Source organism: Arachis stenosperma, chromosome 6 (genome assembly GCF_014773155.1).
Source record: "Arachis stenosperma cultivar V10309 chromosome 6, arast.V10309.gnm1.PFL2, whole genome shotgun sequence".
Classification (NCBI taxonomy): domain Eukaryota; kingdom Viridiplantae; phylum Streptophyta; class Magnoliopsida; order Fabales; family Fabaceae; genus Arachis; species Arachis stenosperma.
The window spans coordinates 18,569,119-18,581,769 of NC_080382.1; the positions used below are offsets into that span (position 1 = coordinate 18,569,119).

At 35.7% G+C, this 12,651-nt stretch overlaps 2 protein-coding genes across 3 annotated transcripts; one reads left to right on the forward strand and one right to left on the reverse strand.

Moving 5' to 3' along the window:
- Positions 1-523: 523 nt before the first annotated feature.
- Positions 524-2,815, forward strand: LOC130936137 (V-type proton ATPase subunit F). The gene is made up of 5 exons (XM_057866143.1): positions 524-676; positions 1,313-1,380; positions 1,934-2,015; positions 2,175-2,257; positions 2,476-2,815. Exons 2-5 carry the CDS (start codon positions 1,318-1,320, stop codon positions 2,638-2,640), a joined length of 393 nt encoding a protein of 130 aa, XP_057722126.1. The 5' UTR covers positions 524-676; positions 1,313-1,317; the 3' UTR covers positions 2,641-2,815.
- Positions 2,816-3,000: 185 nt separating this feature from the next.
- On the reverse strand, positions 3,001-6,716 carry LOC130936136 (tryptophan synthase alpha chain, chloroplastic-like). Of its 2 annotated transcripts, none has more exons than XM_057866142.1 (10): positions 6,543-6,648; positions 5,878-6,021; positions 5,236-5,382; positions 5,097-5,162; positions 4,623-4,731; positions 4,250-4,326; positions 3,940-4,017; positions 3,651-3,728; positions 3,490-3,549; positions 3,001-3,396 (listed from the first exon to the last, which is right to left on the reverse strand). In XM_057866142.1, the coding sequence occupies exons 2-10, from the start codon at positions 5,929-5,931 to the stop codon at positions 3,262-3,264; spliced, it is 804 nt and encodes a 267-aa protein (XP_057722125.1). In that variant the 5' UTR covers positions 5,932-6,021; positions 6,543-6,648; the 3' UTR covers positions 3,001-3,261. The 2 variants fall into 2 exon arrangements, with proteins under 2 accessions (XP_057722125.1, XP_057722124.1); XM_057866141.1 differs by having other exon boundaries at positions 3,007-3,396; positions 5,878-6,082; positions 6,543-6,716.
- Between the last annotated feature and the right edge of the window lie 5,935 nt (positions 6,717-12,651).

Genomic DNA, 12,651 nt, shown 5'->3' on the forward strand with positions numbered 1-12,651 from the left:
ACTTATAAAATGTATAATAAGAAATTATATTTTATATTTTAAATAAAATAAAATGGAGAAGATTTAATTAAATGTGTTCAGATAGAATAAACTAGTATGTAAAAAATTATTTTTAAAGAGAGAAATTAGTTAATTACAAAAGACAAACTGTAATCACACTTAAATTTACTTGTATTAATGGTTTGAACTTCACTAACTGATAAAGCTAAAAATTTAGGCAAATATATTAATTCCTATATATTAGGTCTTGGTGATAAAATTAGGGCTTAAAATCAAATATATTCTTAATTATTACAAATATTCTGATTTTAGTAGCAGTCTATTAGTTTTTTAAAAAGTCCAAATATATTCAATTTTATTTTTATATGTTTTTCTTAAATCAAATATTTTTTTTGATGTTTTGACTTTTGAAGCTTTTTTTTGTGTGCTTACATATATGTTTTCAAATTTTTATTGAATTAAAAATTAAAATGATATATAACGAGAGAACATATTTAGATAAAAAAATTTACATTGATATATAATTATGTATTATCAGCTTCTCATGTTAACTAAGATAACTCTGTATTTATTACCATATACGGATTGAATCAAAATGAAGAAGCAAGAACAGAGCTGAGCAGTAGATGCGTGGATACTGACTGACAAGCCTTACTCTCATCGATCCATTCATTCGGTAAGCTTCAATCTCCATTCCCAGTTCTCACCCATTTATTTTCATCCATTGAGCTTTCGAAGTTTTGATGATTGATGAATGCAATAAGCTGCGATCTCCTTCGATTTTCCTTCGGATTTATTCAGTATACCTACTCTAAATAAACCTAGATTTCAAAATTCTTTTTTTTTTCCCGGACTTTCAAGTTCTCCATTTCGCCGTTTTAAATTGTGTTCAAGATATCTTGTTATGATTTTGGTTCTTCCTTTTACTATCATTTTAGAGTATGATTTTCTGCTTCTCTATTGATGTTTGATTTCATGCATCTTGCTTACAAATCTCATGTTTTTTAGTTTGCTGATGCTAGTTTATCGAATATAATTTAGCAATTTGTTTCAATCAATTGACTCCGGGTCTGGTTGATTGATAAACGTTTTGATGTAAAAGAATTTGAAGTCAGCCCTTTCTTTTGTGGCATATGGTGCTAAAACCGATCAATATAAATTTGAAAGATTGGACCTGATGTCATGTTTTTACCCTTGTTGTATGTGGCTGAATCTTTCAAATTACAAGCTGACAAGTTGTATATCTTTGTCTGTATGTCATCTTTCGTTTACTTTTTCTTCCCCCTTAATCTTGTTCATTGCAATTGTTCAGGTTAAATGGCAAATAGAGCTCAAATTCCCACAAAAAATTCAGCACTCATTGCTATGATCGCAGATGAGGTAAGCGTGGCATTTCTGTGACTGACTAGGGTTTTAAGTGGTTTGTGTGGTAATTTATTTTGATTCTTTCTCAATTTTTTAATGTGCAATTCAACCTTCTGGTTTAGCTTAGGACAGGTGGTGGTTGGGTGGGAGTTTGGATGACAATTCAGGTTCAATATTTTCTGTTGGTACAAAGTTGTAGCATTTTATCTTTAATTTTTATGATTGTTCTTGTTAAGATGACCCTATTTCATCCACCAATATATATTTGAAAGTTTAGAGGTTGATGTCTTGATGAGTGCCAGGTGCTGATGTGCAAAAGCTATTTCTATCTTGACCTGTACATTAGAGCTCTATTAGCCTGTTGAAGCATTTGTATTTACCATAATCCATATATAATACTAGCCTATGTAATTTGCCTAGATCTCTTCTGGTGCATACATGCAATATTTGATATCGGAAATCTAGCATCATGACGTATTCTAGTTTCTATGATGTTTGTTCTGAATTTTGATATTTTAGATGCACTCTACCATAAAAAGTAATAACTACTTAATGGAATATACTGCAGGATACTGTTGTTGGATTTCTGCTGGCTGGAGTGGGTAATGTTGACTTGCGAAGGAAGACAAATTATCTTATTGTAGATTCAAGTATGCCACTGTTCTTCAGTTCATTTTATGAACTTTCTTCTATGCTTAACTGATTTCAATTTGTAATGATATGGCAATTTTGTAGACAATTTAGTAATTTGCTGCCTTCTTAAGTGTTAATAATAGACTTCTAATCCTCTCTTGGGATGTTGATTTCAGAAACAACTGTGAAACAAATTGAAGATGCATTCAAAGAGTTCACAACTAGGGAAGATATTGCAATTGTGTTAATAAGCCAATATGTAAGTTGCTTTTCTATCCTCATACAGATTCATAGTAAAGAAAAGTCCTTAGAGTAGTTTATAGCTGCATATTGATTCTATTTCTTTGAAGACGTTCTGCCTAGAACCCTTCTCATTGAACTACAATATAGGTTATTGCCATAGGACAATAAATATTTTCCCCTCGAAAACTTGACATTTTGAATTCGAGATGTAATGCCTTTAGTTTCATTGTTCAGGTTGCAAACATGATAAGATTTTTAGTTGATAGCTACAACAAGCCTGTTCCTGCAATATTGGAGATTCCTTCGAAGGATCATCCTTATGATCCTGCCCATGATTCAGTTCTTTCACGAGTGAAGTACCTCTTCTCTGCGGAATCTGTGGCTTCTGGGAGACGCTAAGCTCCTAGTTTAAAGTTTTTTTTTTTTTTTTTTTTAAGATATGTGCTTTGTTATTGGTTATTGTAGATTGAGACTATCCTCTGTCACCTTGTGAGTTAAATTGTAAGCCAAATATTCGTGATTATTATTCGAATAAATTATATGATACTGCTGTGGTAATTATGAATTTGCATCATGTGCTTCTGCTTTACCTTTGTATTAAATTTTTCAACGTCTATAAGATCATGAAATATTGATCAAATTTGTGTTAAAAGATCTGGCAATTTGATGGAATAGCTGTTGTGCAAAGTTAGATGAGCCTGAACATATGCTTGTGAAAACAGGCTACCAAGTACCAACTATCAAACGTTGGGATCATCACAAATTTTAACTTATTCTAGCACAGGAACAACAACGAAATTTGAATCTGTATATATAATTTTATGTTAAGTTGTAGCTACTTGTCCATCCTGATACTATGGCTTTACTATGGAGACGGATAAAATTTCACATCTATAAGAAAAATAAATCCTTATTCAATCCATTATTATTATTATTATTATCATTACCAATTACTCAAACCATTATTATCTATGCAGACACAACTAGTTTGAAGTTTCTGGGCTTAAAAGCTAATTAATTTCAAGGAAGTGCTGATTTTAAGGAGTTGGTTAAGTTTTCGAGTTCTTTCAATCCCTCTTGAGGCGAATTAGCCTCACCAAGCAGCTTCACCATAGCACTTCCAACAATCACACCATCTGCCCCCCATCCTGCTACCTGTATCATAAGTAAAAAATTGTTGATTTGAGTATGAAAAGTAACCACTGTGATAGAACAAGAAGAATAAAAAAATCTGCAGAGACAACTAACCTGTTTCACATGCTCAGGTTTTGATATCCCGAAACCAACTGCCACCGGCTTAGTTGTTGCCTGAATTTTAAAATAAAATAAAATAAAGATCAAGGTGTTCTGCGTAAATCTTAAAGGTTTATCAGAATATTATGACATAAACAGGAGTTAAACAGACAAACCTCTTTGATTTCCTGCAAAAGAGTTTGAACCTTATCACTAACCGATGCTCGGGCTCCGGTGACACCCACTGAGCTCACCTATAATTTAAAACAACAAATGATTAATGACTTTATGCTGGCAGGGTTTGGACAGAGAGTGTTCTGCAAGATGTTTTCTGTTTTTACCATCATATTCTAATCCAGAAACCTAGAAGATAATTTGTTAACACTGTTACCTTTCAAACCCAATTTGACGCAGACTAAATTATTTTTGTGAAAAATAAAGCATAATGGAAGACAGAGATCTTACAAGATACACAAATCCTTCGGATGCATCCACAATGGCTTTCATTCTGTTTGTTGGTGTGGTAGGTGTGGTCAAGAGTACCTTAATGATATCAAAGAAGCAGATATCCCAAATACGTTAAATATACACACACAAACGCATTCATTTATCAAAATGAAGTAAAAGAATATTTATCACCAATAACTGTATGTAATATCACAAAAAGCATAATGTAATAGAACACACATTGCTCCTCAATCATTACCATGCCTTCTCCATCATGCTCAACTTGAAAAGTTTTGTAATTATGAGTTCGGGTAAAAAAGAAGTTTACCAGTTCAATTCCATTGTTCTTTGCTTCCATCCTTAAAGTTTTTGTCTCTTCCAGAGGAACATCGGGAACTACAAGTCCTGCACGTATACACGGGAAAGAAACGAATGTTATCCTGATTGCCAAACTGGAGAAAAAAGAGAATTCCACGACAATGTGGCAATTGACATGACTTGGCAGAAAAGTACAGAGGAGCATTCTTTTATAATAATAAATTTAAATTAGCAAATATGAAATGTCTTTAACTACAGCTTCCCTTTGTGTTGTCTATGCATTTTATGACATTGTTTATCATAGAATCCTTTAAGAAGAACAAACCTGACATTACAATGTAACAAACTCTATGCTATTTGGTAAGCGATTACTCATGTCTCACCGTGAACACCACAGTCTCTAATGGTAGACATAAATCTCTCAGTACCACGCTTCAGTATCGGATTGTAATAAGTAAAAAGTGCAATTGGACAAGACAATTGTGGAACAACCTGGCAAATAAATCAGGTGGTTAAACATTAATACATGAATATAAGGGAAGGGACACTTGGAAAAGGAATAAGGCAAGGTATTCTGAGCAAGTTATTTCTTTTTCAAAACAAATAGAGTAACATGATATTATGATACTAAGGGTTGAGAACCTAAAAGACATCTGTCTAACAGCATCTCCTTACCTTTAAGAACAAGTGTAGAGGAAAAGACAGGACTAATTTAATTGACATCTTTTGGAGTATTTTCACAGCTAAATTGTCAATTAAAGAAGACAAAGAGTGGAAAGAGACAGAGTATTAAATCGTTGATAGAGGACACAGCAATTAGAATAATCAATAACTGGAAAAGGGTTGCATAAACAAACCTCTTTCAACATAGAGATAATAGCATCAAAATTGGTGCCCTTTGCTAGAGAACGAGTAGCAGCAGCCTGAAAGGAAAGACTGATAAGTTTGAGAATCAGGCAGCATGAAATAGCACTAAAGGAGAAGAAAGCATCAAACCTGGATAACAGGACCATCTGCCAAAGGATCTGAGTATGGAACACCTAGCTCAATTATGTCGGAGCCACATGAATCAAGAACTTTCAGTGCTTCTGCTGTGGTTGAAAGATCAGGATCACCAGCTGTGATGTATGGAATGAATGCCACCTTGACACAAAATATTCATTAGAATCTAATCATTCAATCAGCAATCACAAGCCAAAAAAAGGTACTCTGACTCACATCTCCTTGCAATAAGGTTGATACCTTACAATTTACAAAATATAACCAAGTCCCACATGATGATTCTAAACCCAGTATAAATAAACAAATAAGAGTCCAAGATTTAAAAATTCATAGAATATGAAACCAGAAAGTTATCTTATTATGATTTTATATTTTTTTAAAATAAGTAAGCAATACATAACAATTCAAATTGCATCATACAAAATGAAAAGCATGTCATACATGCAACTTCGCATACAACCACCAAGGCTTGTTCCACTAGGTCGACTTGGCTACATGAATTAAACAATACCATATTTTTCTGCCGTTAAACATTCCTATTAGTACCACCTTTAGTCCACATCATAAACATCCAACGAAGTTCAGTGTTGACTGTTGATTGCTTAGCACAAATTAGCAAGAAAAATTAACACTTACTTTTCCTTGTTTCTTCAGCCTAGTGAAGGTTTCAGAGAGCCCAACTGTTTCCATCGTCTTGATAGCGGCCACTGGAGTATACCTCTTTACTGAAACAATAGCTCTCTTGGAGGGAAGAAAGCCCTGGAAATTGACCTCTGGTTTCTTCAATTGCAAGAAGCAAGCTGATTTCAGGGCAATAGCCATAAAAAATATTTGTCTTCGACTGATGCAATTTCACATGGGAGTAAAAATAAGGGTGGTTAAATGAAAAAACAGCTCAATAGCATAGTATTACATAGAATAAGAAAATCAATCTTTATGGAAAACAAATACATATATAATCTATAATCATGATGAAACATAGCAACAAAATTCAAAACGAGGCCAAAAACACAACAAAGAAAAAAAGGAAGAAAGAAAAACACAATGTGCTCAACCTATTGGCTTTCCTTGAAAAAATTAGAACAGATTTCAGAAACCCATTATAAAGCAGGAAGCTTTATTCCAGAATCATAAACCCAACAAGCCAAATAATATATCCCAAATCCGCAATCTTCACAGTTTCATATCATTCATGAAACTAGCTACTACAGCTGGTTCATCAAATGCAGAATTTCTTAGCATACCAATATTCAGTAAATGTGAATAACATGGGTACACCAATAGGGTCAGAAACCTCGTACCTGGAAGTGAATCAAAAACGGAGTCGTCAGAGAAATTCAAGAGAGAGAAATGGGTTTGCTCTTGTGTGTCTCCAATCCCTGCTTTGAAGCTCTTCTTACGTGTGTCTGCGCGCTTTTTATTTTGGATAAATTACAGATACCTCCCTGAGATTCCACACAACACAGTTAAAAACTTAAAATCTCCATTTAATTTTAAGCTTCAATAGGGTTTAGGCGTTTGAGTTTAAGGGTAATTTTGGTATCTAAGAAAAATGAGTGTAAAATGAAAAATTATAACTAATAATTTGCGTTTTATCTGTGATAGTTATATTTTATTACTTCTTGCAAGTAGGTAATAACTAATAATAAAAAAACAAATCAAGTTTTATATAGATTCTTTGTGCCAGTTGTCAAAAAATCTGGTAAGAAATTTAAGTTATACACAATGTAAGAAAAGAAATTAAGTGCATGCCGATTTTGGTCATGAAAAATCAAAAATATTATTTACGTATCAAAATCAACAACTATATATTTATATATAAATATATAATTTATTTTTAATATATATTTTATTTTAATAATTAATTTTAATATATATTTAATATAATTATAAAAAAATATTTTATAAAATCTTTTAAGAAAATCAGAACAGCAGAAAGTAGAGGCTAAGAAAATAGTAAAATAAGAATTTAATTATAATTAGATTAAAATAATGAAATTTAATAGGAAATAATCTTTTATTTATTATTTTATTAATTTTTTATTTTAAAATATCTTTTTTTTTTTAGAAATAAAAACTTCATGATTTTGGTTACCAAGTTTAGGATTTAAGATGCTTTTATTTGTATACAACTAGTAATTTTTCTTTATCTAAAAAACCCTAGGTTTGTAGAATAATCACCATAATTCAAGTGTCAATCATGTTGGCTTCTTTATTTTTATCTTTTGAATTTTGGTGAAAGGTTTGTGATTTGAAACTTTGTGTGGTTAGTACGGAAAAAAAATCGAGTTGAATCGAATTTTAGTTTTGACCAACTTATATTTTGTTATAAATAAACAATTTAAATTTAAATTTATTATATTTTATAGATTTTTTTAGGCTCAAATCTAGTTTGTTTAAAATTGGATAAATCAACGACTCAACGACTCTATTTGAAAAGTTTATTTTGTAAAATAAAGATCGAAACAATACACTTAAAAGAAAAATCTAAATTGACATTAAATGTATTCTAAAATTGATAATTTTTAATTTATAAAACATAATTCATTTATATATTAATCTTTAGTCTCATATTATAATCATATTTACAATTCATAAACCCCTTTTTTACCAAAAAAAAATTACAATCTTAATTAATATTGATTAATTTTTTAATATTAGTGAATAGTTAAAAATCTAAACTCTAAATTAAAAATAATTTATTCTTACAAAATAAATATTTTGAAGAGTCAGTCCAACGAATTTTGTAAACTTTTTGTAAAACCTGTGATTTGTCATTTTTAATTAATAGGCTTTTTAAAAAGTCTAAATTTAACTTATTTAATAAAAATCGAAGCCAGCCATTAGTTCTGTTAAATAATCCGATCCATTTCCACCTTAGTAGTTAGGTAATTTATGTTATTAATTTTTTTTAAATATATTGATATATTGGTGTTTCAATAAATTTTAACTGTTAATTTTAATTATATATATTATATATATTTTTTATAATTAAGATCAATAATTAAAAATTACTAAAATATCAATATACCCATACATTTGAAAGTGTTCCTCTATTATTATGTTGCTTATAGTTTGTTTTAAAAGTTATACTACCTCTGTTTTTCACTTTTTTGCATAACTCTTGTTACGGTAGGTAACCGGAGATTAGTCCAATGGATGGCGTTCGGCGGCCCAAGTGTATAATAGAGGAGGACTCCAGGTAGGTTCGCAACTCGGGAGGCTCCGTCCGACTTGTGCTCGCGTGTGAATGGGGGGTGGTACCTGCAAAGACACTCCGATGCCTAAGTTAGCAAGGGGTAAGCAGGTCTTATAGAGTATTGGACTTAGGAATACCTGAGGCGTGTCAGTGTACTTATAGTGGTGAGCCAATAACCACCGTTGGAGTAGTGCCGTATCTTTAGGATAATAACCGTCCCATTATCTTAGGGAGGTTAAGATATGGCTTTATGAAGTGGTTAGAGAGATTTTCGGGGCGGTTACTCATTTGAATGAGTGTTTATCTGCCAGCTAATCTCATAACCGACTTCTTCATCGCAGGTCGGGATGAACACCGACTTCGTATGTGAAGGCCGGCGTTTAGTAAGGCTTAATCTATTGGATTAGGCTTTTTAATAGGACCTGGGCCCTTATCATTGGGCCAGGGTATGAACAGTGCCCCTACTTGAGCCCAAGATCCTTTTAAGGCTTGGGTTCAAGTATTCAACTCGGGTGCGTAGTCGACTTGTTTGAAAGAACACGGGTTTTGGAAACCGACGTGATTTTCGTGACCTTTAGTTTCTGACAGTTACGTCAATTCAAGCGTCGTGTCCGTTGAGGGATCATTTAGGGATTGAGGACCTTGGTAACGGTGCAGTCTCATTAATGACTGCCTCGTTTTTTACCATTATGCCCCTTAGCGTATTTATAAATACTTTCCCTTTCTTTCCATTTTCCGTTTCTGCAATCTTTCAAACTTCTCCTTATCTTGTTCGTGCTGCATTCTTGCGTTCGAAGACTTCTGTTCTTCTCCAACCTTCATTTTCGGCTAAAGGTTAGTTTTGCTTTTTTCATGTCATGCTTTATGTTTGCATGTTTTGTTTTGCGAGTAGATAGGTTGACCTGTAGATTCTAGTTTCGAATCTTTCTCCTTAGAGGCCGTATTTTTTGATTTTTCCTTTTCTTCTTCTTTTTTTTTCTTTTTTTTCTTTTGTAGGTTTCTGCCACTTTTCTTTATATAAAAAATGGCTTCCCTAGACGTTCTTTCTCAGTGGGTAGATGTTACGGTCCTTGGGGAGGAACCGTTGGTTGACGCTGAGTTCATCACTCATCTTCGCACTCATCACAGGCTCTGCACTTCAGAGGAGGACGAGCCCAAATATGAACTGATAATCCCGGGTCTTGAAGACCGGGTCTGTTTTGGGAGAGGAGATGAGGTGGCCCCTCATTTTTTCTTTATGTATGAGTGTATGATCACCCGCTTGGGTGTTTTCCTCCCTTTCTCCGATTTCGAGATATCCGTGTTGCACCACTGTAAAGTTGCCCCTACTCAACTTCACCCCAATTCTTGGGGTTTTTTGAAGATCTACCAGTTTATAAGCCATGCTCTGGATTTTCCGACCTCCTTGAAGATTTTTTTCTTTCTCTTTCATATGACTAAGCCCTTTAGTGGGCTAAACAACAAACAACAATGGGTATCCTTCCGAGCCATTCAAGGTCGGAGGATTTTCACCCTTTTTGACGAATCCTTCCACGACTTTAAAAACTTCTTTTTCAAAGTTGAAGCCGTAGAGGGTCACCATCCCTTTTTTCTGGATGAGCATTCCTCCCCCCGCTTCCCCCTTTATTGGTCGCCGCCTTCTCCTTGTGAAAAATATGGTCCCGATGACCTGGATGAGGTGGAGGCGGCCATTGTAGTGTTTTTCCGAGAGGCGTGGGGGAGGTCTCCATATTTGGATACCAGAAAAATTCTTCAGGGAGCACCGACTTTCGTTCAATCTCAACTAGGTAGTGCATGCATTCTTTATTTCCGAGTAGTTTCCGCCGACTTATATTATACCGACTTGTAACTTGGTTGCTTCTTTTGTAGATATGGCAAAAAAGAACGCTCAGGAGGCCTACCAAAGGGTCCGAGAGGCCAAGGCGAAGTCCCGGGCTAGGTCCGGGGCGATCACCTCTCCTCCTCCTCCACCTCCTCCTCCTAAGAACACTGGCACTCCTTCTCAACCCATTGTAATTTCTTCCTCGAGTTTGCCCCGACCACCCCCTTCAGCCCAAATTCTCTCCGAGCCCGAGAAGAAGAAGCGCAAGACTTTGGAGTCTGGCTCTTCTTCCTTCGATGGTGGGGTTAAGGCGGATGCTATGGCATTCGTCCGAAAGAACATCTATCCTTTTATCAGTATGGATGATGTTTCTGTTCGAAACCACCTTACCACCATGGCTGAGGAGAGTTTTAGGGCGGCGGGTGTTTGTGGCAAACTTTTGGACATTTTTGAGAAGGCTCCCCTCAGCTCTTTGGGGCATCCTCGAGGGTTGAGGAGTTAGAGGGGAGGATTCTTATTTATGAAAAGCATGAGAAGGAGTTGAAGGAGGAGAGGGATAAATTGAAGAAGGAGAGGGATCACCTGAAGGAGGAGGAGGGTAAACTGCGGGCCCAATGCACTTTGGAGGCGAATCTGAGGAAAACGGCGCAAGACAGCTACCACAGCTTATTTCAAGATATTGTGGCCGTGAGGAAGGACTTGCTGAATTCTCGGAACGCATACGCCGAGTTGGAGGACTCTATCGCCGATGGTGCCGAGGAGTCTTGGAGAATTTTCTTGGAACAGGTCAGAGTTATCGCTCCCGACTTGGACCTTTCTCCACTACATCCTGACAAAGTAGTTATTGATGGCGCCATTGTTGATCCTCCTGTTCCCGAGGTCGTTTCCGAGTCAGACCTAAAGACTCGGGGACAGAGGATTATTGAGTCTCCTCCTCGTCCCCAAGATGCTCCGAGTTCTTCAATCCTTACCCCGACTTCCTCTTTGGCTCCACCTCCCGGTCCTGGTGGTGCTCCTCCTGGTGGTGGTGATTCCTCTACTCCGATCAAAAAATGACTTCTTTATTTTTATGGCTATATGGGGGCCCGGCCTGTGGGTCCCCCCTTTTTTAAACTTTATTTATCTGTTGGTGCTTGTGAACAATTTCTCTCTCTGGCCTTTTAAGGCCGTAAACAAAATATTCCAATCCGTACCCTTTTTTGGATAAGGGTTTTAAAAATAAATGCCCCCTTTTTTGGATAAGGGTTTAAGTTACCTTGTGCGTGCACATGCTTTTCTGTTTTGGATATGTTTGATCTTTTCTGAAAAAACCCTTTGTTAGCTTGTATTGTTTTCTCAAGCCCTTTTCGTTCGAAGGTTTGTATGCAACCTTTGAACTTTTTCCAGGTTTTGATATCTCTTTTGTTATCCTTTATACTCAACTTTTGCCTTAGTGAGTTTTTATGACTTAGGTTATTTTTGCGATGCGTTTTTCATTTACTCGGAATATTTCCGAGTTTTTCTACTCGGGTTCTTGTTTTCGACTTATGAGTCGGATTGTTCCCGAGTTTAATACGATCAACTCATATAACCTCTTTACACCGACTTGTACCTCGTCGTTTCATCCTGACGACCATGTTAGGTCGGTTCATGGGATTTTCACGTTTTGTCGAGCTTAAGTCGGCGCGTTTCGTAGAAAGACTTATAAAAATAAAGAAGGATATTTAAGAGAGATATAAACGAAAAAGATCTTTATTAACTGGGAAGGTACCTTTTTGCTACTAAGGGTCTTGATAGCTTATTTCCCTTAGCCTCTACTATGATGCCTCGTTAAAAACCCTTCTCCAGAAAAAACCCTTTTCTTTGGGAAAAAATCGTGAAGTTGGGAAAAGAGTACATCAGGGAGTAGAGTTCGCTTCTAACTGTAGTACCTTTTCATATTACAAGCATGCCACGACCTCGGTAGCTCAGTGCCATTTAGGTCGGTTACTTTATAATAACCTTTTCCTAAGACTTCTTTGACTTTGTACGGTCCCTTCCAATTCGCGGCGAGTTTTCCCTCTCCCGATTTGTTGACTCCGATGTCATTTCTGATTAGGACCAAGTCATCTGTAGCAAATGTTCTTCGAATGACTTTTTGTTGTACCTCGCAGTCATTCTTTGCTTTAGTGCAGCTTCTCTTATCTGGGCCCCCTCTCGGACTTCGGGGAGCAAGTCGAGCTCCTCTTTGTGCCCCTGTATATTTCCGACCTCATCGTGGAGAATTACCCTTGGGCTTTGCTCACTGATTTCTATTGGAATCATGGCTTCTACGCCATAGACTAATCTGAAGGGCGTTTCTCCTGTGGCGGATTGGGGAGTTGTCCTATAAGCCCATAATACTTGAGGGAGCTCTTCAGCCCAAGCTCCC